Consider the following 25,820-nt stretch of genomic DNA (forward strand, 5'->3'; position numbering starts at 1 on the left):
CAGGTGATATTAACTACTCCTATGGCTTTAATTATCATCTATATACTAATAACTCTTGATTCTATATCTCTAATCCAGATCTCCCTCCTGAGCTTCAGAGCCATATATACTAACAATAATAATTATTAAGTACAATTATGTAATAGGTACTATGCTAAGCAGTTTATATACATTACATACATTCCTCCAATGTAAAAAGCTTTCATTGTTAATCCTGTTTTATTGATGAAAAGAATTAATTCTGCTGACCTACTCCCCTTGGGTGCCCTATAAATAACTCAAACTCAAAAAGGAACTCATTATTTCCTTTGCTCCCACCCTGCCCCCTCCTTCCAGCGTTCCTTCTCTCAGTGATGGTGCAATATCTATCCAATTGTCCACACCAGAAACCTGGGCACCATCGCTAACCAGACCACCTAAATACTTTTTGAAACTAACCGTGACTCTCCATCCCTACTACCACTATCTTTTCTGTATTATTACAAATGACTTCTTCTAGTCTAGTGTCCCTCCAATCCTTGAAGATAAGAATTATGCATTTTACCTTTACATTTCCAGACCATATCAAAATTCCTGACACATGTAACACATGTATTTTAGAAATAAAAGAACAAACTAATGAATTACGGAATTAATGCTCTTAAACATCCTAAATTAGATTATTCAGTAAAATCATAAAAGGTAGGCAGAATAATAGGAATCAAGAAGACAGAGAAGTACACACTGCTATATTTAAAATGAATAACCTACTGTATAGCACAGGGAACTCTGCTCAGTGTTATCTGGCAGCCTGGATGGGAGGGGAGTTTGGGGGAAAATGGATACATGTATATGTATGGCTGAGTCCCTTTGCTGTGCACCTGAAACCATCACAACATTGTTAACTGCCTATACTCCAATATAAAACAAAAAGTTAAAAAAAAAAAAAAAAAAGAAGAAAGAGGAAAAAAGAAAGAGGCAAAAGCATTAATTATGTTCTACCAAGGTTAAGTGGGAGAAAAATAAAAGCGCAGGTACTCTCCAGTAGTTATAACCCAGGTTGCTTTAGTTACTCTAAAAATAACCTTGGCCAATTCAACTTTTTAAAAAAGACTTCTATAAATGCCAGTGAAAATGAGAGAAAAATTTTCAGATAGCACCGTTATCTTTATCTAGATACCAAGTAATAAATTTATACATTCAAGGATATATACATTAAAAATATTTCTATTTTAAAAGGCTTATATTTCAGTACTTACATGCAAATGGCAACCATCACCACCTTTCCTGGCCCCTTAAAAAAAACTGATGTCGGTCTAGAGCGTGGCTATAAGACAAAAACAAAAACAAAAAATCTCTAACATTTCCCAGAGAAGCATTATGACACTAATAAGTGACTCTTGACACACCAGAAAATACCTCCTTTATCAATGCCTCTAAACAACTAGATTTACTTATTTAATTCTTTTTCTCTAGAATTTCCTGTTTAAGATGTGAGAAGACGGAAATTGAAAGTACATGTGGGTCCTTTTGCAGAACATTAATTGTTTATTTCCTTGTAAATCATTTCCTGCCTACTTCAGGAAAAATTCCGAGTTGGTTACATAAAAACCAGAAGTAAAGTGATAAAAATGTACTGCACTGAAATACTCTAAAATTTTCCCATTTCTTGAGCAACTTTTTAACTTATAGTACAAGGAACAGCCAAAGCCAAAAAGTTTGTTGCTCTAATTTAACTCATGACTGTTCTCTAAAGACCAAAGACATCAAGTGATAACAATGTGTTTAATTTCAAAACACACCAAAACAAAAGGAAATCAAACAAGAACATATTCAGGGAAAATATTTTTCTTCAGTCAAATGTTCTGCTGTTCCTTGAATTTATACTTTCTGTGTTTCTCCTCCTGCTCTTTCCTCTCCTTGGAATGCTATCATCTTCCACCGCAACCTGGGCAAGCTTTACTCATCTTCTTGTATATCTGGCCAAGTGTCACCTTTCTACGTAAAGCCTTCCTTGGTCCCCCACAGACAACACTCACTCTATTACACATTTATTATTGTACTTTACGTTTCTCTTGAAGCACGTCATATATTCTGCCTTATGTAATTTATTCAAGAAATATTTATTGTACAAGTACTATATGCCTGGCACAGTTCTAGATGCTGGGGCACAACAGTAAACAAAACAGAGTCCCTGCCTTCATAGATCTCACTGCCTAGTATAGGAAGATAGAGAATAAGTCCGTCATATCTGATAGTGATAAATATAATAAAGAAACTAAAACAGAGACTGAGAGAATAGTGTTGGGGGGGTATGATGGAGAGGGTTATTTTAGTTAGAATAGTGAGGGAAAGAAGTTCAATGATGAGAAGGAGGCAACCATGAAAAATTTGGAAGAAAAATGGTTTAGGCAGAGTATACAAGACACTCAAAGATTCTGAAACAGAAGTAAGTTTCGTGTGAAGAATGGACAAAAACAAGGCTGGTGACTTCCCTGTTTGCACAGTGGTTAAGAATCCACCTGCCAATGCAGGGGACAAGGGTTCGAGTCCTGATCTGGGAAGATCCCGCATGCCGCGGAGCAACTAAGCCTATGCACCACAACTACTGAGCCTGCGCTCTAGAGCCCACGAACCACAACTCCTGACCCCACATGCTGCAACTACTGAAGCCTGCACATTGCCCGTGTTCCACAACAAGAGAAGCCACTGCAATGAGAAGCCCGTGGACCAAAACGAAGAGTAGCCCCCGAAACTAAAGAAAGCCCGTGCACAGCAACAAGGACCCAACGCAGCCATAAATAAATAAATAAATAAAAATTTTTTAAAAATTAAAAATAGAACTACCATATACCCAGCAATCCTACTCCTGGGCATAAACGCAGAGAGAACCATAATTCAAGAAGATACATGCACCCCAATGTTCATTGCAGCACTATTTACAATAGCCAGGACATGGAAGCAACCTAAACGTCTATCAACAGAGGAATGGATAAAAAAGATGTGGTATATATATAGAATGGAATATTACTCAGCCATAAAAAGGAATGAAATCGTGCCATTTGCAGAGACGTGGATGGGCCCAGAGACTGTCATACAGGGTGAAGTAAGTCAGAAAGAGAAAAACAAATATTGTATAGTATCGCTTATATGTAGAATCTAGGAAAATGATACAGATGAACTTACTTGCAAAGCAAAAATAGAGACACAGACGTAGAGAACAAACGTATGGACACCAAGCAGGGAAGGGGGGTGGGGGGGATGAATTGGAAGATTGTGATTGACATATATACACTACTATGTATAAAATATCAATAAATAACTAGTGAGAACCTACTGTATAGCACAGAGAACTCTACTCAGTGCTCTGTGGTGACCTAAATGGGAAGGAAATCCAAAAAAGAGGGGATATATGTCTAGGTATAGCTGATTCACTTTGCTGTACAGCAGAAACTAACAAAACATTGTAAAGCAACTATACTCCAATAAAAATTAGTTAAAAAAAACAAAAAAAAAAGAAAGTAAGATTTGGGGCTGGTCACCAGAGGAGCCAACCATGTAATTAGAGGGTTATAACTTTCCAACCTCCAGTGCTGGGAAAGAGGCTGGAGATTGAGTTCAGCCTCCAATGGCCAGTGGTTTAATCAATCATGCTTATGTAATGAAGCCTCCATAAAACCCTGAAAGGACGGGGTTTGGTGAATGTGTGGAGATTCAGGGAGAGTGGCTGCCCAGAGAGCATGGAAGTTCTGAGCCCCTTCCCACATGCCTTGCCTCCTGCACCTCTTCCATCTGGCTGTTCCTGAATCATATATCCTTTAATAATAAACAGGCAATCTAGTTTAAAAAAAATAAAATAAAGAAGTGGGACAGTAAAGGTAAACTTTCTATACTGGTCCCAATATTAATTTCCTTCTGATAGGAAGGAAAACAGAGTTATTCTGGCACACTTGTCAATAAGGTAGTAAACCTGCTAATGGAAAGATAAGGTACTTTTATCAGATTAGATCTATTTTTTCAATGAAATATAAAACAAGGTCATCAGCTGAAGAGGGAAAGTGAGTCTGCAGGAAGTTTGGGAAGAGAGGAAAAGGTATGCAATAAGTATCTCACAGAATGGGAGAGTGAACGTACTATGGAAGTTTAGTAAGACTGACAAATATTGAGTGTCCACTGATTTTGTACACTCATATAATAAAGAAAAAAAATCATCAAAATGGCTGTGCAATTTTCTCCTCTAAGGGCTGAGCTTCCTGGGTACAAGCAGAGGATTAGCACTTTGAATGTTAAACAAGGTTAAGAGTAGAAGGAAAAAGAATAAAGGAAATTAAAGGTGTATACAAGAGCTAAATCTTGCTACAAATCTAACAAAATAAATCATCTATATCTATATGCTTATGGTTTATAACACAGTTATGAATTTAAAGAGAACTTATGTCCCAATTTTTTTAATTTTAAGAAAAACAGACAGAAGCAAAGAGATTGTAATTCAGTAGATTACAATCTACTTAAGAAAATCTTGGTATAGGATCACAGACATGCTAGATTTTCACCATGGACTGATACTAGGATTTGCTGTGCAACACATACACACATGACATTAACAGAAAGATATCCTTACCTTGGTATTTCCCAGAAACTCTCTATATTCTCTCAATATTTTTTGGTTTCTAAATAGCCCTATAAGAAAAGAATTACACAATACATTCAGGTCATACATATTCTTATCAGTCACACTTTAGATTAATAAGACTATGTTAAATCATTTTCTACTAGCTAGCTACCAACAAAAATATGTTATTAGAAGAAATGTGAATTTGCAACTTGATTAAAAAATAGGCAAAGGATTTGAATACTTTTCTCCAAAGATGATACACAGATGGCCAACAGGCATATGAAAAGATGCTCGTATCACTAATCATCAGAGAAATGCAAATCAAAACCACAATGAGGTATCACTTCACACCCATCAGAATGGCTACTATCAAAAAAAACAAAAACAACAACAAAAAATAACAAATATAGGGACTTCCCTGGTGGTCCAGTGGTTAAGACTCCACACTCTCAATGCAGGGAGCACCGGTTTGATCACTGGTCAGGGAACTAAGATCCCGCACGCCACACAGCGCAGCCAAAAAAATAATAATAATAGTAACAAGTATAGGCAAGGATGTACAGAAACTGGAAATCTTGAGTATGTTGGTAGGATAATAAAATATTGCAACTGCCATGGAAAACATGGAGGTTCTTCAAAAAAATTAAAAACTACCATATGATCACCCAAATTCACAGCAGCACACAGCAGCACCATTCACAATGGGCAAGAAGTGAAAGCAACCAAAACATCCATGGATGAATAAATGGATAAACAAAATGTGGTATATGCATACAATGGAATATTATTTAAACTTTATGAGGAAGGAAATCCTGTCACATGGATGAACCTTGAGGACATTATGCTAAGTGAAATAACTTAGTCAAAAAGACAAATACTGTATGATTCCATTTATGTGAGGTATCTATAGTAGTCAAATTCATAGAAGCAGAAAAAAGAATAGTAGTTACTAGGGGCTCTAGGGAGAGGGAGAAGGGAATTGTTTAACATGTACAGTTTCAGTTTTGCAAGATGAAAAAGGTTCCAGAAGAACATTTTCTGGAAATGTTTCATAACAATGTTAATATACTTACCACTTCTGAACTGTACACATAAAAAGTTAAAATGATAAATTTTATGTTGTATTTTTGCAATGAGATAAAGGCAGTTTGCTAAGATTCTTTCTCAGTATTAACTAAAAAATATAAGAACCAATTCTTCATTGTTAGCTCAAAGTTTAAAAATACAGGAAAAAATATTTTTCTATTACTGTGCTTTCTCAAATTCTGTACTTTAAATATCTCCTTTAATATATGTACAAGGCTATTCATGGTATCATTATTTTACTAGCAAAAAACTGGAAACGACCTAGGAGGAAATAACTGAATAAACTATGGTGTAGCCCCCAAAATGGAGTATTATAAAAGAAATGAAGAAATGTCTCTATTTCCTGCTATGGAATATTCTCCAGGACATATTTTTTTTTTTAATAAATTTATTTATTTATTTATTTATTTATTTTTGTCTGCGTTGGGTCTTCGTTGCTGCACGCGGGATTTCTCTAGTCGTGGTGAACGGGGGCTACTCTTCGTTGCGGTGCGCGGGCCTCTCATTGTGGTGGCCTCTCTTGTTGCGGAGCACAGGCTCTAGTTGCACGGGCTTCAGTAGTTGTGGCACACAGGCTCACTACTTGTGGCTCACGGGCTCTAGAGAGCAGGCTCGGCAGTTGTGGCACACGGGCCCAGTTGCTCCGCGGCATGTGGGATCTTCCCGGACCAGGGGTTGAACCCGTGTCCCCTGCATTGGCAGGCGGACTCCCAACCACTGCGCCACCAGGGAAGCCCCTCCAGGACATATTATCAAGTAAAAAAAAAAAAAAAAAGCAAGCACAGAAAGTATGCATAGTATGCCTTATTTATGAAAAGGGGAGTCTAAATTGCCAGTTTGTATGCTATTTTATTGCATTTTTTTTAATGGAAAAACTAACCCCCAAACTAAATTTTTTTTTAATTTATTTATTTTATTTTGTTTATTTTTGGCTGCTGTTGGGTCTTTGTTGCTGTGCACGGGTTTTCTCTAGTTGCAGCGAGCGGGGGCTACTCTTCGTTGCGGTGCACGGGCTTCTCACTGCGGTGGCTTCTCTTGTTGTGGAGCACGCGCTCTAGGCGCACGGGCTTCAGTAGCTGTGGCTCGCGGGCTCTAGAGTGCAGGCTCAGTAGCTGTGGTGCACGGGCTTAGTTGCTCCGTGGCATGTGGGATCTTCCCGGACCAGGACTCGAACAAGTGTCCCCTGCATTGGCAGGCGGATTCTTAACCACTATGCCACCAGGAAAGACCCCAAACTAATTTTTTAAACAGTTACCTATGTTAGAGAGAGGGAGTAGGGTAGAGAAGACAGGGATGGGAGCTAAACTTCTCTGAAGTGTTTTGTCTGGTAAAGGTCACTTTGGAATCGTGTAAACGTTTTACAAAATTATAAAATAAAAATAATTTCTCAAAATCGAAAGCAAAATGAAACAAATGAAGCTAATTTTACATCTGTTAGATGGTTTATCCATACAATGAGAAATTAAAAGTGACTTTAAAGCATAGACATTTGACTATATATCCCTAGTGGGATATATAATAATGACAAAAAGAAAAACAGAAATCTTAAAACACCTTGATAGCAATATCGATCCTGTTAGTTTTAAACTACACTGTATTCTCTCTATATGTGTGTATACACATAAAAGAACAAACCAAAAATGTAATTAATTATGCTAATGAATTAAGAAATAAGATTTTCAGTGTAAGAGATACAAAAAGAAAAGAAACAGTGTTTATCAGAATAACCTATGTATTTTTTCTTAAGAAACAAAAAGTATTTCCTAGCTCTGTCCACTGAAAAGACCTTAAAAATACATCACCCTGTTAAGAATGAGTATCCCTAATGCCCAATGGTCTCTCAATTTTATTTCCTATTAAAAGGAAAGGATCTCCTATTAGAAATGGCTGATTCCCAATCTGGGGCAGGAAATATACTAAATAAACCTGAAACATCTTATTGTACCTAAAAGCAAGGATGCTTACAACAGTACCTCGATTATGACAAAAGGACTTCGGAGCCAATTTGAGATGTTTCCACTGGCCAAAGTGAAGTTGAGCACCACGACTTTGCCTACTTTGTTCTTTCCTTCCTTGCATGTCTTCTCCATGTTCTTCCCGATCTCCTGATCTCCTTCCTACCCACTGCTGTCCCTCTTGACACTGAACACCCACACACGCAAAAAACTCTCCCAACCCCTTTTCTTCCTGTGCTACTGACCACAACTGTCTCACAATTTCCACCTAGAAACTTCACCAACTCATGAGGAGAAGGAAATGTTGTCACCTTTAAGCCTTGGTGCTATGCAGAACTTAGAAATATAGTTAAAGAAGTCAGAATCCTCCTAAATAAAGCCTGACCAAAAAAAAATGTCTAATTTTTGCAGATACTAGCACGTCTATCTCTACTTTAATCCTGCCACATTACCGTTCAGTTCCACAGAGTAACAAAAGTGTAACTGTAGTACAAGTATCTAATTCCCCAATGGATTATGCCCTACTAGAAGATGATTTCATCATATCCTATATTAGCACCTGTATTGCCTATAAAGAAACCCAATGGAAGCCATTAACTGAATAGTGATACCACAATTCTGGGGCTCCCTGACCCCAACATGTATTTCTTTCATCAAAAGTAAACATTTCATGGAATTCCCTGGTGGTCCAGTGGTTAGGACTCTGCGCTTCCACTACAGAGGGCACGGGTTCAATCCCTTGTCAGGGAACTAAGATCCCATAAGCCGTGCAGTGCAGCCAAAAAAAAAAAAAAAAAAAAAGTAAACATTTCAGCTACAGGAGAGGGTGCGGAGAAAAGGGAACCCTCTTGCACTGTTGGTGGGAATGTAAATTGATACGACCGCCATGGAGAACAGTATGGAGGTTCCTTAAAAAACTAAAAATAGAATTACCATATGACCCAGCAATCCAACTCTTGGGCATATAACCAGAGAAAACCATAACTCAAAAAGACACATGCAGGCTTCCCTGGTGGCGCAGTGGTTAAGAATCCGCCTGCCAATGCAGGGGACACGGGTTCGAGCCCTGGTCCGGGAAGATCCCACATGCAGTGGAGCAATTAAGCCTGTGTGCCACAACTACTGAGACTGTGCTCTAGAGCCCGTGAGCCACAACTACTGAGCCCGCATGCCTAGAGCCCATGCTCGGAAACAAGAGAAGCCACCGCAATGAAGCCCGTGCACCACAACCAAGACCCAAAGGAGCCAAAAACAAGTAAATAAAATAAATAAATTTAAAAAAAAAAAAAAAAAGACACATGCACCCCAATGTTCATTGCAGCACTATTTACAATAGCCAGGTCATGGAAACAACCTAAATGCCCGTTGACAGACGAATGGATAAAGAAGATGTGGTATATATATACAATGGAATATTACTCAGCCATAAAAAGGAACGAAACTGGGTCATTTGTAGAGATGTGAATGGACCTAGAGACTGTCATACAGAGTGAAGTAAGTCAGAAAGAGAAAAACAAATATTGTATATGAATGCATATATGTAGAATCTAGAAAAATGGTAGAGATGAACCTGTTTGCAAGGCAGAAATAGAGACACACATAGAGAACAAATGTATGGACACCAAGGGGGGGAAGGAGGGATGGGATGAATTGGGAGATTGGGATTGACATATATACACTAATATGTATAAAATAACTAATGAGAACCTGCTGTATAGCACAGGGAACTCTACTTCACTTTGCTGTACAGCAGAAACTAACACAACATTGTAAAACAACTATACCCCAATTTAAAACAAAAAAAACATTTCAGCTAGAGACTCAACACATTCCTATCAAAACCCCAAGGGCATTTTTCACAGAAATAGAACCAAAAAATTCTAAAAGTTTTATGAAACCACAAAAGACCCCAAATAGCCAAAGCAATACTGAGAGAAAAGAATAAAAATAAAGCTGGAGGTATCACATGCCCTGATTTCAAACTAAATTACAAAGCCATAGTGATCAAAACAGCATGGTATTGGCAGAAAAACAGAGACATACATCAGTGGAACAGAATTTAGAGCCCAGAAACAAACCCACACATATATGGACAATTAATTTATGACAAAGGAGCAAATATCATACAATGGAAGAAGGACAGTCTCTTCAACTCATTAGTTGGGGAAATTGGGACATTGGGACAGCTACATGCAAAAAGATGAAACTAAGCCATCATCTCACACCCTAAACAAAAATCAACACAAAATGGATTAAAGACCTCAATGTAAGGCTTGAAACCATAAAACTCCTAGAAGAAAACATAAGCAGTACACTCTGACATCGGTCTTCACTCTATCTTTCTAGCTATATCTCCTCAGGTAAGGGAAAAGAAATGAAATATCTGATAAGGGGTTAATATCCAAAAAATATAGACAACCCAATTCAACAACAACAACAACAAAAAAAACAATTAAAAAATGCAGAGGAGCTGAATAGGCATTTTTCCAAAGACATTTTTTCATACAGATGGCCAATAGAATATGAAAAGATGTTCAACATCACTAATTATTAGGGAAATGCAAATCAAAACACAATGAGACATCACCTCACGCCTGTTGGAATGGCTAGTATCAAAAAGGCAAGAAAAAACAAGTGTTGGTGAGGATGTGGAGAAAAGGAAAACCATATGCACTGTTGATGGGAATGCAAATTAGTGCAGTCTACTAAGGAAAACAGTATGGAGATTCCTCAAAAAATTAAGAATAAAATTACCATATGGGGCTTCCCTGGTGGCGCAGCGGTTAGGAATTCGCCTGCCAATGCAGGGGACATGGGTTCGTGCCCCGGTCCGGGAAGATCCCACATGCCGCGGAGCGGCTAGGCCCGTGAGCCACAACTGCTGAGCCTGCGTGTCTGGAGCCTGTGCTCCGCAACGGGAGAGGCCGCAACAGTGAGAGGCCCGCGCACCGCGATGAGGAGGGGCCCCGCTCGCCGCAACTGGAGAAAGCCCTCGCACAGAAACGAAGACCCAACACAGCCAAAAAAAATAAATAATAAAATAAAAATAAATAAAAATTAAAAAAAAAAAAAAATTACCATATGATCCAGCTATCCCATTTTTGGGTATTTAATCCAAAGAATATGAAAACACTAATTAGAAAAGATATACACACCTCTATGTTCATTGCAGCATTATTTTCAATAGCCAAGATATGGAAACAACCTAAGTGCCCAACAACAGATGAATGGATAAAGATGTGGTATTTTTACTCAATGGAATACTACTCAGTCATAAAAAAGGTGAACTCTTGCCATCTGCTAAGTGAGACAAGTCAGATGGAGAGATATAAATACCATATGATTTCACTCATATGTGGAATATAAAAAACAAACAAACAAATGAAATAAATGAACAATCCAAAGCAAACCAAAAATGTAGATACAGAAAACAGTAGTGGTTACTTGAGGGTGAAATGGGTAAAATGGATCAACTGTACAGTAACAGATGGAAACTAAATTTTTTGGTGGTGATCACACTGTAGGGTAAACAGAAGTAGAAATATAATATTGTACACATGAAATATATGTTATAAACCAATGTTACCTCACTGAAAAACAAATTTTAAAAAAAGAAACTAAACATTTCATTCCTGTGGATTTAAGTGCAGCTCTACTTAGAATATCTGTGAATATAAAGATGCTCAACAGTTGTTTGCTTCTTCTGAGGGGCCAAAACCCCTTAGAAACTAGGATTTACCTTTAAACAGGTACAATCTTCAAATCAGACTGTAAGTTTTAATATTCATATATCTTACAGAAACCACAAACTAGCTTTGCTTGCTCTCATGATCTTTAAAAAGCTATAGAGGAGAAAAGAAATAATACTGTTTTTATAAAATAACTGAATCCCAAAATGAAAACTGGTATTTGCTAGAAGTAACAAAGCCAAAGCCAACAGGTGGGCAACCACTAGGGAGGGCATAGTTATTACAGGCACAGGTCTTACTTACAAGTTGCTTTTCAGTTAACTCAGCTGTAAATTTAATATACTTACTTTCTCTATATTCTATTTCTGCTTCCTTACGAAGTTTTTTCTCTCTGGCAAGAGCTTCAGGGCTTCCCCAAACTTCCAAAGATCTGTGTACACATGACCACCAACAATGACAATTTTAATGACTTTATTATAATCATATTTAAATCTAGATAACTAAAACTATATGAGAATTTAACAACAAAGCATAAGGTCCTTTAGGAAAAATATAAAGCACTTAAATCTTTCTAAATTAAATCTAAACAATAAGAGTAAATTCAACAGAAAATTTTCGCATAAATTATGACTTTTTTTTGCTAACTAGTACATACTAGTAACTCTCAAATTTAGAAATGTAAAAATATTCTGCTTTTAAAACATGTCATTTTAAAAATTCTGAGTCTGTCTAAAATACATTTTTATTAATCCCAAATTCAGCTTGTATTTTTATTCTAAAAGAACTATGTTCTTACTTTGTCTCCACATCTGATCTCAAGTATACAGTAAAGGACTCGGTATCTTCATGAGGACTTCGTCGTCTGATTTTTCGAAGTTGTTCTAGATCACTGAAGAAAGAAACACGTTGAATTTATTCAGACAAGGTTCATATGGTTCATGTACTTAAAAGGATTAAGGGTAGATAAAAGCCACTACACTGATCCTCATTTTAATAGCTAAATCTATATAGCCTGTAAAAAGCAGTTTAAAGATGACATTTTGTACACAAAAGTGACTTAGAGACAGTTGAAACACTAAGAATTATTCTCAATGCTCAATATAGATACCATAACATAATATGTAGAGATTCAATTCCTTTATTAGTGCTTTTATTTTATCTGCTAGGGACACACCATTGCAATGTCTGATGTATGAAGAAAGAAAGTGAAAAGTGGAAAGAACATGGATTAGAGTATTACCCCTCTATTTAAGAATTTAAATTTAAAATTTACAGTCATTTGTTTACATCCAGATTAATACTAAGTGGTAATATCATTCATAGATACCAAGTTATAAAGAATATGTGTCAATTTCATGCTATTTAATTATTTTCCTTTCTCTTAAATTCTGAAAGGTTTATACATTCATCAAGTCACTGCTAAATAGTCATACTAAATTTGATCATTGGTCTTCCTAAGGAAAGTTTGTAATAGCAACGAAAAGACCTATAAATAAAAATCTGGGGCGTTTCCTGGTGGCCTAATGGTTAGTATTCCAGGCTCTCACTGCCATGGCCTGGGCTCAATCCCTGGTCAGGGATAAGATCCTGCAAGCTGTGTGGTGCAGTCAAAAAATAAATAAATAAAAAGTAAAAATAAAATAAAATAAGTTCAACAATCAACTATCACACATCAATAAAAAAAAGTCTGGACCAAGTAACAAAAGATATATATTCTGGTTCCCTCTCTGTCATTGACTCACTAAATAAGCTAGGTCATCCACTCTTTATTATGTTCCCTGGCCTATAATGTGGAGATAGCAATACCTAACCTACTTAACTCACAAAATTTTTGTATGTGAAACAGAATATAGTTTTATATCATTATTATAATTGGTTGTTGTTTCAATAGTTATGGAAGTTATAAAACTGATTACAGGAATCCTTATTTCTTGATATTATACCATAGAATATATGACCATGGGCTGGGGGTGGGGTGGGGGAGGCTAGATCATCTGATGTCGAAATTGCCAAGAAATCTTCCACATAAATATGGTTTTTCTAGGTAAACACACAAAAGAGGGGGAAAAGTTTAAATCTGTGAAAAATACCTCACTAAATCTCTTTAATTACAAGAAAATTAATAACAAGATACCAGAAAGAAGGAAAATAATTTATACTCAACATGAATCACAGCTGGAGTGTGAACATAAACATAACAAAATTGCTTTACCAAAAAAACCAAAATTTTAAAGTTATACAAATATGCAAATAATCTTATTGATAATTTTGCTACATATTAACATAACAATAAAACTCCTAAGGTTCTTGTGTGACACAAAGATATTGAAGAACCTACCTTTTTGAGTTAAAGGAGCCAAGAAACACTGGAACTGCTCGTGCTGGAGCAGCCTTCAGTTTAGTAAGCTAACAATTTTAACATTTTTTTAACTGAATAAAAATACTTCTTCAATTTAGGAAGGAGCCATGGTAAAGTTTCCACATGGATGGTAGTGGGTAACAAATTCTAGGAAATAACTGGTTATTTAGATTAGATAGAGCAAACTGCCCCATTTTTTAAAAATTACTGTACCTGGATTTGAGGCAGAACTCATTCATTGCTCTGACTCCAGTGATGAAATTATTCTGAGTGTACTTTGGTCCATATTCCCTCTTTTTAAGGACGGCTTTGACTAAAACCAAAAATATAGGAAAACATGCTAAATATGCACATCGGAAGTCACATTTGAAGATGAACATATGCTGAGTTTTAAGTGGATTCACTAATGAATTCCAAAGAAAACTATTTTTCCTGATGCACTGAATGGCGTCAGAAAAAAATGTTTACTCCAAGTACAGAATAGGACAGAATTACACTTGTAACCACCCAGCTTTATCTCCATAGTTCATCAGTAACTGATGACAAAATGTAAGCCCTTTGTCTAAAGGATACCTTGTATAGGTATTACTGGTCTGTTTAAATTGTACTAGTACAATTTAAATTACTTAGGGTCGAAATGAAAATGAACTGAAGTTTCAATAAATAATTAGACTCTGGTTTGGTGTTTTACAAACACTGGTGAAACCAGCATTTTATAAAAAATGAAAATAGAAAGTAATCAAAGAGTACTGCACATAATGAAGAATAAGCACTTTTTGTGAAAACTTGTTTCAGTTACATATAATAATCTATATATATACTAGATCATTGGTATTTCTTAAGTGGGTTGCAGTCAAAAAAGTCTGAAAGTCATTGGACAATTTCACATAATGTAACAAAGATGAAGTAACTATAAGGAACATTTTTATCAGTTAAAAATTATAGGAAGTTAATTATAGACTATAGGTAAAATACTGCCTTCTAAATTTTTCCTATTATCAAGTATCAATCTGTTCATAAAAAAGCCAGAGACATCAATAATAAAATAAAATACCAATTTGGTATCAATTATAGTCTATGAATTATAAATTACAGTCAACATTGGTCTGTTCACTTTTATAAAGTGAGACTTTTGGTCACAAAACACAGATAAATAACATAAGCAAATCTCTGAAAATTGTCACCTAGTCACTTCATATTCTATTCTAATGTCTAGTAACTATTGAGTTTTCTATTGTACTTACAAGTTGAAAGAATAAATTAAGACTAAAATTATCCATCACTACAGTAGGTAAAAAGACTCTTAAAATAACACACGAACTATTAAAATCAAATGCACAAATAATAGTTAACAAGAACATTTCAAAAATAAAGTTCAATATAAAAACCAAAACCTTATTTGAAAAAAAGTATATAAACAAGTTCAGGTTTCTTTTTGCATGAGTTTCTCTAAACTACCTTACTCTAAAAATCCTAAAATTCTAAATCCAAATAAACTTCTCTGGATCAGAGAGGAGAATTACATCGCTCTTCAAAAAGATTAGTTTTTTTTTTACATTACTTTTTTTTTTTTTTAAATAAAGTCCTTCAATCAGTTATTTATTTATTTATTTATTTATTTATTTATTTATTTATTTATTTATGGCTGTGTTGGGTCTTCGTTTCTGTGCGAGAGCTTTCTCTAGTTACGGCAAGCGGGGGCCACTCTTCCTCGCGGTGCGCGGGCCTCTCGCTATCGCGGCCTCTCTTGTTGCGGAGCACAGGCTCCAGACGCGCAGGCTCGGTAATTGTGGCTCACGGGCCCAGTTGCTCTGTGGCATGTGGGATCTTCCCAGACCAGGGCTCGAACCCGTGTCCCCTGCATTAGCAGGCAGATTCTCAACCACTGCGCCACCAGGGAAGCCCTACATTACTTTTTAATAATTTCTTCAAAGTAGCTAGAAATCCCTGTTGGCCTGTCCTAGCCCAGATTACTGATGATAAGACAACATTAAGTATTCTTAATTGTGACTCTACACTATCATCTCCAAAGTTATCCTAGAAGAGAAGTCCCATTTTTAGCACGATTTTATAGGGAGGAAACTAAGGCTCAGAGAAATAAAGTAAACTGCCAAAAGCCATACAGCTAGTATGTCCTGAAGTTACAAATTGAATCCACTTTTGTCTGACACCAAAGCCATGGTGCTCCTAATCACAGAATTAGTACCTCCGTGAAACATGCTACTTTGGAGATGGGAGCCATAGCGCGTTATAAAGAAGAGAGCTGCAAACAAGAATTCCTTCATCACTCAATCACTCCCAGAAAAGGAAATCAGACAAGAATGTCCAAACTCTACCTGGATTTGAACAAGCTGTAGGTGTTGGCCTCTTGTTCTTTATTAATCACATTATTTTTCTAAAAATGATAAAGCAATTGATGATTTTTATTTGCCATTACTCCTTTCTTTGGGCTTTTGAAAAAAGAACTTCCATAAAATTTATGACCAAAATGTAAAGTAAACTTCAATAGAAAATTAGTTTATAAATAGAATAAATCTTTATGGTCAATATATTTAAAGAAAAATGAATATACCCTTATAACTATAAAGAGCTCTATATAAACTAACTTTATATATTTAATTCAAAACACCATTATAATAAAAAATAGAATAAAATATATTTACCTCTTACTTGGAGAGGTTCTTGCTTAATAAGTGGAGCTTTCAGTTCTGCACCAATATTCTCTGCTGTAAAGTTCATTTTTAAAAAGTTGTATTAAGCAGTTGTTTTCATACAAACCTATAAACTTAATATTAGCTGACAATCTGGCAATGTATACAAAAGATAATATTATCACAGACCAAGTTGGATTTATCCTAGGAATGAAAGAGCAGTTAAACATTAGAAAAGCTATTAATTCCCCTCATTAACAGATTGAAGGAGAAAAACTATAGAATCATTTCAGGAGCTAAACAAAGAGCATTTAATAAAATTCAGCACCCATGCAAGTTTCAAACCTTTTTAAGAAAATTAGGACAAAAAGGAATTTCCTTAAAGGGTAAAGGAAACCTACAACAAACATTGCATTCAATGGTGAAAATTTAGATGCACCGCTTTAAAACAAGGGCACATGCTGTCAATTTTTCCACCCAAAACTGTTCTATAGATACTATTCAATGAAGAAAGGATGACGATTAAGTGGTTATTGGAACAACTGTACAACTCCCTCCCCTCCAAAAAATTTAATGAAAGAAAACTGGAATCTACCTCACACCATAAACAACCAATTCCAGGTAAATTAATGACTTAATTAGGAGAAGATATATCCAGCAAATATAATCAACAAAGGATAACTATCAAGAATATTTAACAATTCCTCCAGATCTATTAACAAAAAGACAACCCATTAGAAAAAATAAGGGCAGAAGACAAGAACAAACTTGCACAGGAAAGGAAATACAAATAACCAATAAACATATGAAGAGATGATAGCCTCATTATTAACAGAATCCAAATGAAATCACAAGATGCTGTTTTACAGCCATCAGATTACAAAAAATAAAAAAAATATGATAATACCTAATGTTGGCAAGGGTATGGAGCAACGGGAACTCATACACTGCTGGTAGAAATATAAACAGGCACAATTACCTTGGTAAACAAGTTGGCACTATCTAATGAAGTTGAACACAAGCATAACCTATTACCTAGCAATTCTACTGCTAGGTCAATATACTTGGCACATAGAAACTTGTACAAGGGTACAAGGAGAGAGGTACATGAACATTCGTTCAAAGCAGTACTGCGTTCTGTTCTTTCAAACTGGAAACAACCCAAATGTCCATCAGCATGAGAACAGATAAACAAACCATGTTATATTCATACAACAACATTTCATGGGGGTTGGGGGACGAATTGGGAGATTGGGATTGACATATATACACTACTATGTATAAAATAGGTAACTAATGAGAACCTACTGTACAGCACAGGGAACTCTACTCGGTGCTCTGTGGTGACCTAAATGGGAAAGAAACCCAAAAAAGAGGGGATATATGTATACGTATGGCTGATTCACTTTGCTATACAGCAGAAACTGACATAGCAGTGTAAAGCAACTACACTCCAATTAAAAAAAAAAAATTCATACAGCAGTGAAGAAGAATAAACATAATGGCTATCTTTCTTTGAGCAAGCACTATCCTAAGCACTTTACATGCATCAACTCAATTCACACAACAACCCCCAAAAGTACATGCTATAATTATCTCAATAAAAATTAATGAACTAGACACATACACCATTAAGATAAATCATAGCAAACAATTTTAATGAAAAAAGTAAATCACAAAAGAATACATACAATAGGGGCTTCCCTGGTGGCACAGTTGTTAAGAATCCGCCTGCCAATGCAGGGGACATGGGTTCAAGCCCTGGTCCGGGAAGATCCCACATGCCGCGGAGCAGCTAAGCCCGTGCGCCACAACTACTGAGCCTGCACTTTAGAGCCCGCGAGCCACAACTACTGAAGCCTGCGCACCTAGAGCCCGTGCTCCGCAACAAGAGAAGTCACGGCAATGAGAAGCCCGTGCACCACAACGAAGAGTAGCCCCCTCTTGCCACAACTAGAGAAAGCCCACATGCAGCAACGAAGACCCAACACAGCCAAATAAACAATAAATAAATAAATAAAATTAAAAGTTTAAAAAAAAAAAGAATGCAAGGTTCTCAGGTTAGGTGGTAAATTCCCAGGCGTTGATTTTATTATGCTTTCTAACTTACATATACATAGCATGTATTCTTTTATATGTATCAAACATTTTGTAATAAAAATCTCACCCTTAAAACCTTTTCTCTTATTATATTTATATCTTCATTCAATAATATAACATTTTGGAGCTTATTAACAATAGCTAACATTTACTAAGTATTTACCATGTGCCACATACAGTACACTATGTGTTTTACATGCATTATTTCATTTAATCCTCACAAAACTGCTCTGAGGTAAGTACTATTATTATCTTCATCTTATTCAGGAAGTTTTGGAACTTCCCTCAAAGTCACACAGCTAGTATTTTAAACATGGAAGTACAGTCAGGATTGAAACCCAAGTCATTTCGATTAGTCTCCTCTCTTAACCACTTTCCTACATTACGTCTATGTTTAAAATAATAATTGATTTATAAGTAGATATTTGTGTATTTTTGGGAAAAGAGGATAGAAGTGAAAACTGGATCAGCAACATGAAGATCACTGGCAACCTTCTGACAACAGCAGTTTCAGCAGGAAGAGTAGGGACGGAGCAACAGGTTGAGGTGAGAATGGGAGATGAGGAAGTGAAAGCAATATCTGGACTTTCAGTAAGAGCTGGAAAAGAGAATGGAATCAAGGAAATATTGATTTTATTTTATATAGAGGTGGAAATGATGAAATAAATGGAAATGAACCATTTCTACATATTTAGAATATGAGTATATATAAATGATAGGCAACACCATGAAACCTGACTGACTACTTGGTTACCTGATTTAGACTTCTGCCACCTTATTGTCTGACTTCAGTTTACCATCCTTTTTTTCCTTTGTTTTTATTTTTCTTTTGCCTATCCTGCCATCTGTTAGATTCATAAAGTTTTCTATATCCTCCTCTCACCCCACGCCCATGCTGGCTTCGAATTTATAAGATTATAGTTCTATTGTTTTCATGATTCCATTTAGAAATTTAACATACATACTTTCCTATAAATCTTTCTAACCATCTGTTAAGTCATTCCCCATCTCTACCTTCCTCTGAACAAGAAAAAAACCTTTAACCACTGAAAACTTCTTCTATCTTATTACTTTTTTTTTTAATCTTTTTAATTTTTCATACTTTATTCCTTATATTGATAGGTTAAGTAAAATTTTCCTAAGTACTGATTCATAGATAATGTTTATAAGCAGCACACAAAACATTCAGTTTCACAAACAGTAATATCCAATGATCCCCTTAAATGCAATTTTAAATCCTTACTTTACGCTAAGTGCAAGAATAATACAGTAAGTTAAATACACACAAAACCTGTATATGCTGAACTACAAAAGTGGTTTCCATAGCCACACATGGTCTTAGTCAAGTACACATTTCCACAATGAACAAGTACTAACAAATATCTTAATAAAACACTACCCCAAATGCTTATCCTACCATCAGCTTTTTCAGCAATGCCATTCCTGCTACTGAAAACTTATATTTAGAAGCTTTAATTTGACCTGGGAAAATGAGTTCTCTTAAAACCTGACAAACAGTATAAGCCCCAAAGATTTTAAATCAAATAGGTCTTCCAACACAGAAGCACTCATAGGAAACTTTTAGTTTCTCAAAAAATAAAAAAAATTAAAATAAAAAAAATCACTCATTATCTAAAGAAGAGTATTAAAACAAATTATCTTAAGACAAATAAACACTCTTTAAAAAGGCTGTATTTTCTATCATTTTCTCCTTAAAAGAAACACAAACCAGTTCACTATCTTTTAATAACTTAGACTACTATAATCTAAAAACTTTAGAAACATGAAACACATGTCTTAGCTATCAAAGGTACCATTTAGATTTCACATATTAAACAGCCACAGTACAGCCTACAGTGGCAAAAAATCAGAAGGAACTGAATGGTTTGCAAGGTACTTTGACGTACCTGTGGTCATTAAAATCCAGTAAGTAATTCAAAGTATGGTAATATAATGGCAGGCAATTAAAGGCTCAAATAACACTCTAAAATTGAAGACATGAAAATAAAGACTGAAAACTTTGTGGTTCTCTTTCATTGACATGGCTAGATATCAGAACCTTACTGTGGAAAATATAGTTATTAAATATGGTTTCCCCAGAAAATAATGAAGCTTCAGAAAGTACAAAAGGTGTCAAGATCCATAGTTTGCTTCATCAAATGCTTTTCTAGCTCGTTTCAATTCTTCATTCATAGTAAGCAAGTCTTTAACCCTAGCAAACTTTCTTGGGTCCTTTTGAATCAAGAAGACGATATCTTCAACTTGTACCCGAACTTGTCTTCCAACTGACATTGCCTTGTGAGTCATTTCAGTGATGAACTCTATGACAAGGTCTTCAAGAATATCTACTGACTCAGTATAAGGATTCTGGTCATCCCCAAACCCATACATCATACACCGTAATTCTTTAGAAAAAAGTTTCTTTCTTTTACCCTGTCCACCTTCTGCACCTCCTCCAATTTCTTCATTTTCTTCCTCAAAGGTGGTGTCTTCTTCTTCATCTGCCATCCCAGCAGCCAGCCCTATCTTATTACTCTTGACTAAAATTTTAGCATTTAATATAAAATGTTTATTATTTTTACTATCAATAATTAACTTTACCAACACATTTTATCCATTTCTTGCTTTTCACTGTCCCTTTTATAACCCAACGCTTCTTTCCCTGAGTTTACTCTGCATCTTATAGAAATACATATTTGAATAGTTTTTTCTTAATGTGGGTAGGTTAGTAGTAAATGATAGTCATCTTTATATATGTGAAATGTTTTTATTTTTGCCTTCCCTCTAGAATGATTATTTAGACAAGTATAAAATTCTAGGGTAACATTTATTTTTCTTCTTACCCTTTCATGGCTATTACTCCAAATCACTCCTCCCTTATTTTCTGCATATTGTTGCAGATAAAAAGTCTACTTCAAGAGAGCAACAATTGTACTGATAGCAGGCTGACTTTCTCTTTGGAAACTTTTAAGTTGGGTTGTTTTTTGTTTCAGTTTTGAAATCTATGGGTTTCTTTTCATTTACCCTGTTTAGTACTAAAAGTGTATTTTTGATCTGAAGATCCTTGTTTTTCTCAAATTCTGAAAAATTCTCATCCATTATCTCTTTATATATAATTTCTCCACCATTTCTCTATTCTCTCTCTCTCTCTCTCTCTCTGAAATGCCTATTAAATATAGGCTAGAGCTTCATGCCTTTTTAAAGCTTTTTCATTTTCTTGGAAAATCTTTTTGCTTTCCTATGCTCATTCAGGGTGAATTTCAATTTACTAATTCTCTACTTGACTATGGCTATTTATTAAATTCTTACTTTAGTGATTACACTTTCATTTGTAAGCTCTATAGTTGGCTCTTTCCCAGATTTCCTTGTTCTGCTTTTATTTCTGCCAGTTTGTGTTTCAAAATATGAGTACTTCATTTATTCTTTTGAGGATATTAAACTTATTTAAAGCAATTCTGGGGACTTCCCTGGTGGTGCAGTGGTTAAGAATCCGCCTGCCGATGCAGGGGACATGGGTCTGAGCCCTGGTCCGGGAAGATCCCGTATGCCGCGGAGCAACTAAGCCCGTGCGCCACAACTACTGAGCCTTAGCTCTAGAGCCCGCAAGCCACAACTACTGAGCTCGCTAGCCACAACTACTGAAGCCCGCATACCTAGAGCCCCTGCTCCGCAACAAGAGAAGCCAACACAAAAAAAAAAAAAAAGAGAAGCCACCACAGTAAGAAGCCCGGGCACCGCAACGAAGAGTAGCCCCCTCTCGCCACAACTAGAGAAAGCCTGCACACAGCAACAAAGACCCAACACAGCCAAAAATAAATTAATTAATTAATAAAAATAAATAAATAAAGCAATTCAGGCTGTTATTTTAACATCATCTGGAGTTAATTCATATTTGATTGTTGATTTTGCTGGCTTTCTTAGCATTAGGATTTACTGAGATATAACTGACATATAATGTTTTGTAAGTTTAAGGTATATAACATATTGATTCGATTCATTTATATATTGCAATATGATCCTTCGTGCACTTTTAAATTTTAGAATTTGCAAACTTATTCTGAAGGATATATCCTTTCACTCTCCTCCTCATGCTCTAGTGCCCAGAACTCAATCTGACCCTTCTGTCCTGAACCAGACCTCACACTGCCAGTTTGAAATTCTGACCCCTCAGTTCAGTCTCCAAGCCAGCAAACAGCAGGTTTCAGTTCACATTCTTCCTCTTGCCTCCCTACCCAACAGCCTCCTACAACACAGAACCTCAGGTAACAAATGGAAGAGGCTAGCTTCAGCCTCCTGCTTGAGGGTGGGTGGCTAAGTTCATGCAGTGAGTCTGACTCCAATACCCGGGTATGCATGGAGCACTTATAGATCCATTACCCCAAACAAGCCAAACTCCTGGCTGCCAGTGCCTGCTTACAAACCCAGAGCCTGGCATGTTCTGTTCCACTTCTTGGACATAACAGACCTTTTTTTGAGTCCAACTACTCCTTCAGTTTTCTCTTTGTATATTTTGTCTATCACTCCAGTAAGTGAGAAGCAGAACAGTTACCTCAGAGCATTCATTCAACAACGCTATTGCTATCTTGATCAGAATTTCTCCCTATCCACTGATTTCCCTTCTTTTAATGCTCTTATGTATAAATTAAATGTCAACAGAATAGGCATTAACAAAAGCAAAACTCTCTGAAATAAAAGCAAAAAATTCTTACATGTAAATTTTAGTATATCTCTTACTTTTCAGCAAAAGCCACTGGGGAAATGACTTAACATGGTACTTTTTTTTTCTTTTTTTTTTTAACATCTTCATTGGAGTATGATTGCTTCACAATGTTGTGTTAGTTTCTGCTGTATAACAAAGTGAATCAGCTATATGTGTACTTATATCCCCATATCCCCTCCCTCTTGCATCTCCCTCCCACCCTCCCTATCCCACCCCTCTAGGTGGTCACAGAGCACCAAGCTGATCTCCCTGTGCTATGCAGCTGCTTCCCACTAGCTATCTATTTTACATGTGGTAGTGTACATATGTAAATGCTACTCTTTCACTTCGTCCCAGCTTACCGTTCCCCCTCCCCGTGTCCTCAAGTCCATTCTCTACGTCTGTGTCTCTATTCCTGTCCTGCCCTTGTCTGTGTCTCTATTCCTGTCCTGCCCCTAGGTTCATTAGAACCTTTTTTTTTTTTTTTTCAGATTCCATATATATGTGTTAACATACGGTTTTGTTTTTCTCTTTATGACTTACTTCACTCTGTAGGACAGACTCTAGGTCCATCCACCTCACTACAAATAACTCAATTTCGTTTCTTTTTATGGCTGAGTAATATTCCATTGTATATATGTGCCACATCTTCTTTATCCATTCATCTGTCGATGGACACTTAGGTTGCTTCCAACATGGTATGTTTTGGTAACTAAAACGTACAGAAAATCCAAAAAGGCTTTATTTTAACTATTCATCAGATCCTAAGTAGGTTATGATGGCATATTAGTAAAAAAAAAAAAAAAAAAGGCTTAAAAACACTTCTATTTAATTAATTAATAACTATGGCTTATAACATTTGACATTGATCAGTTAAATAACTGATATTTTATTTTTGTCTACCTACACAGCAAACTAATTCTAAAGCAACTTTATCTATAGAATCTATATATCAATTACTTAAAAATTTTGTTTTGGGGAATAGAGCCCTGGGCAGAGCAAAGTGAAGGGACAGGGTAGTAGAATAATAAGCTTTCAACACTCACCTAGTGTCTGAACAACTGAAATCTACTGTCTAAAGTTTCACAGACAACCCTCCTTTCTACAATGATCAAAGTCATTCAAACAAATCGCATAAAATAAGTTGCTCTAAAACTGATACTTCTGGATATTCTTCTCACCACAAACTGTCTAGACATTACTAATTATATAGTGTTACAAATCACAGGGAGGTTTCTGGCAGCCTAGTGGTTAGGATTCTGGGCTTTCACTGCCATGGCCCAGGTTCAGCCCCTGGTTTGGGAAACTGAGATCCCACAAGCCACCCAGTGCAGCAAAAAAGAATCACAAACAAGAAATGCTAGTAAATGGCTCAAACACATGTATGAATACTTTTTTTGTACACCACCATCTTAATAAACTTACACTGGATCACTGGAGTAGAATCTTTATGATTTCAGTAAGTAACCAGACATTCTATCCATGACTATCTCTAGAAATTTGTTTTAAGCTCAAGCCCTGGCTGTTTGCCCCACATCTGCTGTCATTAGCAAAATTAAAACTGATTTTACTAAAATTTAAAACATCTGAATGCTCCTTAAAAACTTAAGGATTCCTTACCAAGTCTCTGCCTCTTAATGAGCTGTTTCTGACTTTATCATGTGATCTGAATTATTCAGAAGTCAATCTCAAACTCTTAAATATACAAATTATCTTTCAATCAAGCAATTACTTGCTGTCTATCTGATGGCTAACAAGGTCTAATTTGGCCTAAGCAAATTCTGAAAACTTGAGCCCAAAATAAAACATCAATAAACACTGTACTCCTAATATAATAAAATAAACTAACATCTTAATTTCAGTCAGAGAAAAAAGAAACCTAGTCACAGATTTCAATTTCAAGCCTTTTGTATAGTGGAACCAACATTAAATATTTTTGCCTGAGTCGATGTTCACCTCAGAAGAGCATTATAACATGTTTTAGCTTTAATTATATTATTTCATCACCTGTTTCTTCTCCCATTTCAACGTTCTAATAAATATGCTTATTTCTGGAACTTAGGGACTCAAGACACTCTCCATTCCTTCATCCTCTAATATCAAACTCTCAATCAATATTTACCCCAGCAGTTCTCCATCACCACAAGGAAAAGAGAAGAAACTGGCTAAAACTGCATAGTAAGCCCAAGAGAAGATGAGGCTTAGCGAAAAGGATGAAAAACAGGCATCATAAACATAAACACAGGTTTCTCAAGGAATCTGTAAAATCTTCCCGGTGAAGACATCCAACTATAGGAAAGACAGTCTTGAAATGTTTATTATTCTTCTTCAAATACTCTCTTCTCCTAACACCATACTCTCCTTGGGTCTTCTCTTACCTCTCCAGACTGCACCTCCTCAAGTATTCTTTGCAAGCTCCTCCTCTTCCACCTGTCCTTTACTCACTGGGGATTTTGTACTAGCTCTTATCTCCCCAATCTAAACTCTCTCCCTATACTGTCTCAAACACACTCATGACTTCAGTTACCACCTGGGTGTAGCTAATAAGTCCTAAATCTCTATCCCCAGGTTAGAACTCTATGCATTCACTTATTTACAAAATATTAAACCCCTACTATGTGCAAACCACTGCTCTAGGCACTGAAGTTCCTGCTATCACGAGGCTTGGAAACGGGGAGAAAAATAAA

At 36.1% G+C, this 25,820-nt stretch overlaps 1 protein-coding gene and 1 pseudogene across 5 annotated transcripts in view; both read right to left on the reverse strand.

Annotated features, from left to right (window-relative positions):
- Nucleotides 1-25,820, reverse strand: part of SLC30A9 (solute carrier family 30 member 9) — a 74,342-nt gene that overhangs the window by 32,873 nt on the left and 15,649 nt on the right. For 3 of the 5 annotated variants that reach the window (XM_068543022.1, XM_068543024.1, XM_068543020.1), the window contains 6 exons: nt 16,347-16,409; nt 13,897-13,996; nt 12,121-12,213; nt 11,672-11,754; nt 4,601-4,659; nt 1,239-1,306 (listed from right to left, as the gene is read on the reverse strand). In XM_068543022.1, the coding sequence (XP_068399123.1) occupies nt 1,239-1,306; nt 4,601-4,659; nt 11,672-11,754; nt 12,121-12,213; nt 13,897-13,996; nt 16,347-16,409 (466 nt within the window). The remainder of the gene's footprint in view (nt 1-1,238; nt 1,307-4,600; nt 4,660-11,671; nt 11,755-12,120; nt 12,214-13,896; nt 13,997-16,346; nt 16,410-25,820) is intronic. The other 2 variants (XM_068543023.1, XM_068543021.1) reach the window with 1 other exon arrangement.
- LOC137763775 (transcription initiation factor TFIID subunit 13 pseudogene) lies at nt 20,471-20,942 on the reverse strand (annotated as a pseudogene).

Source organism: Eschrichtius robustus, chromosome 4 (assembly GCF_028021215.1).
Source record: "Eschrichtius robustus isolate mEscRob2 chromosome 4, mEscRob2.pri, whole genome shotgun sequence".
NCBI lineage: Eukaryota > Metazoa > Chordata > Mammalia > Artiodactyla > Eschrichtiidae > Eschrichtius > Eschrichtius robustus.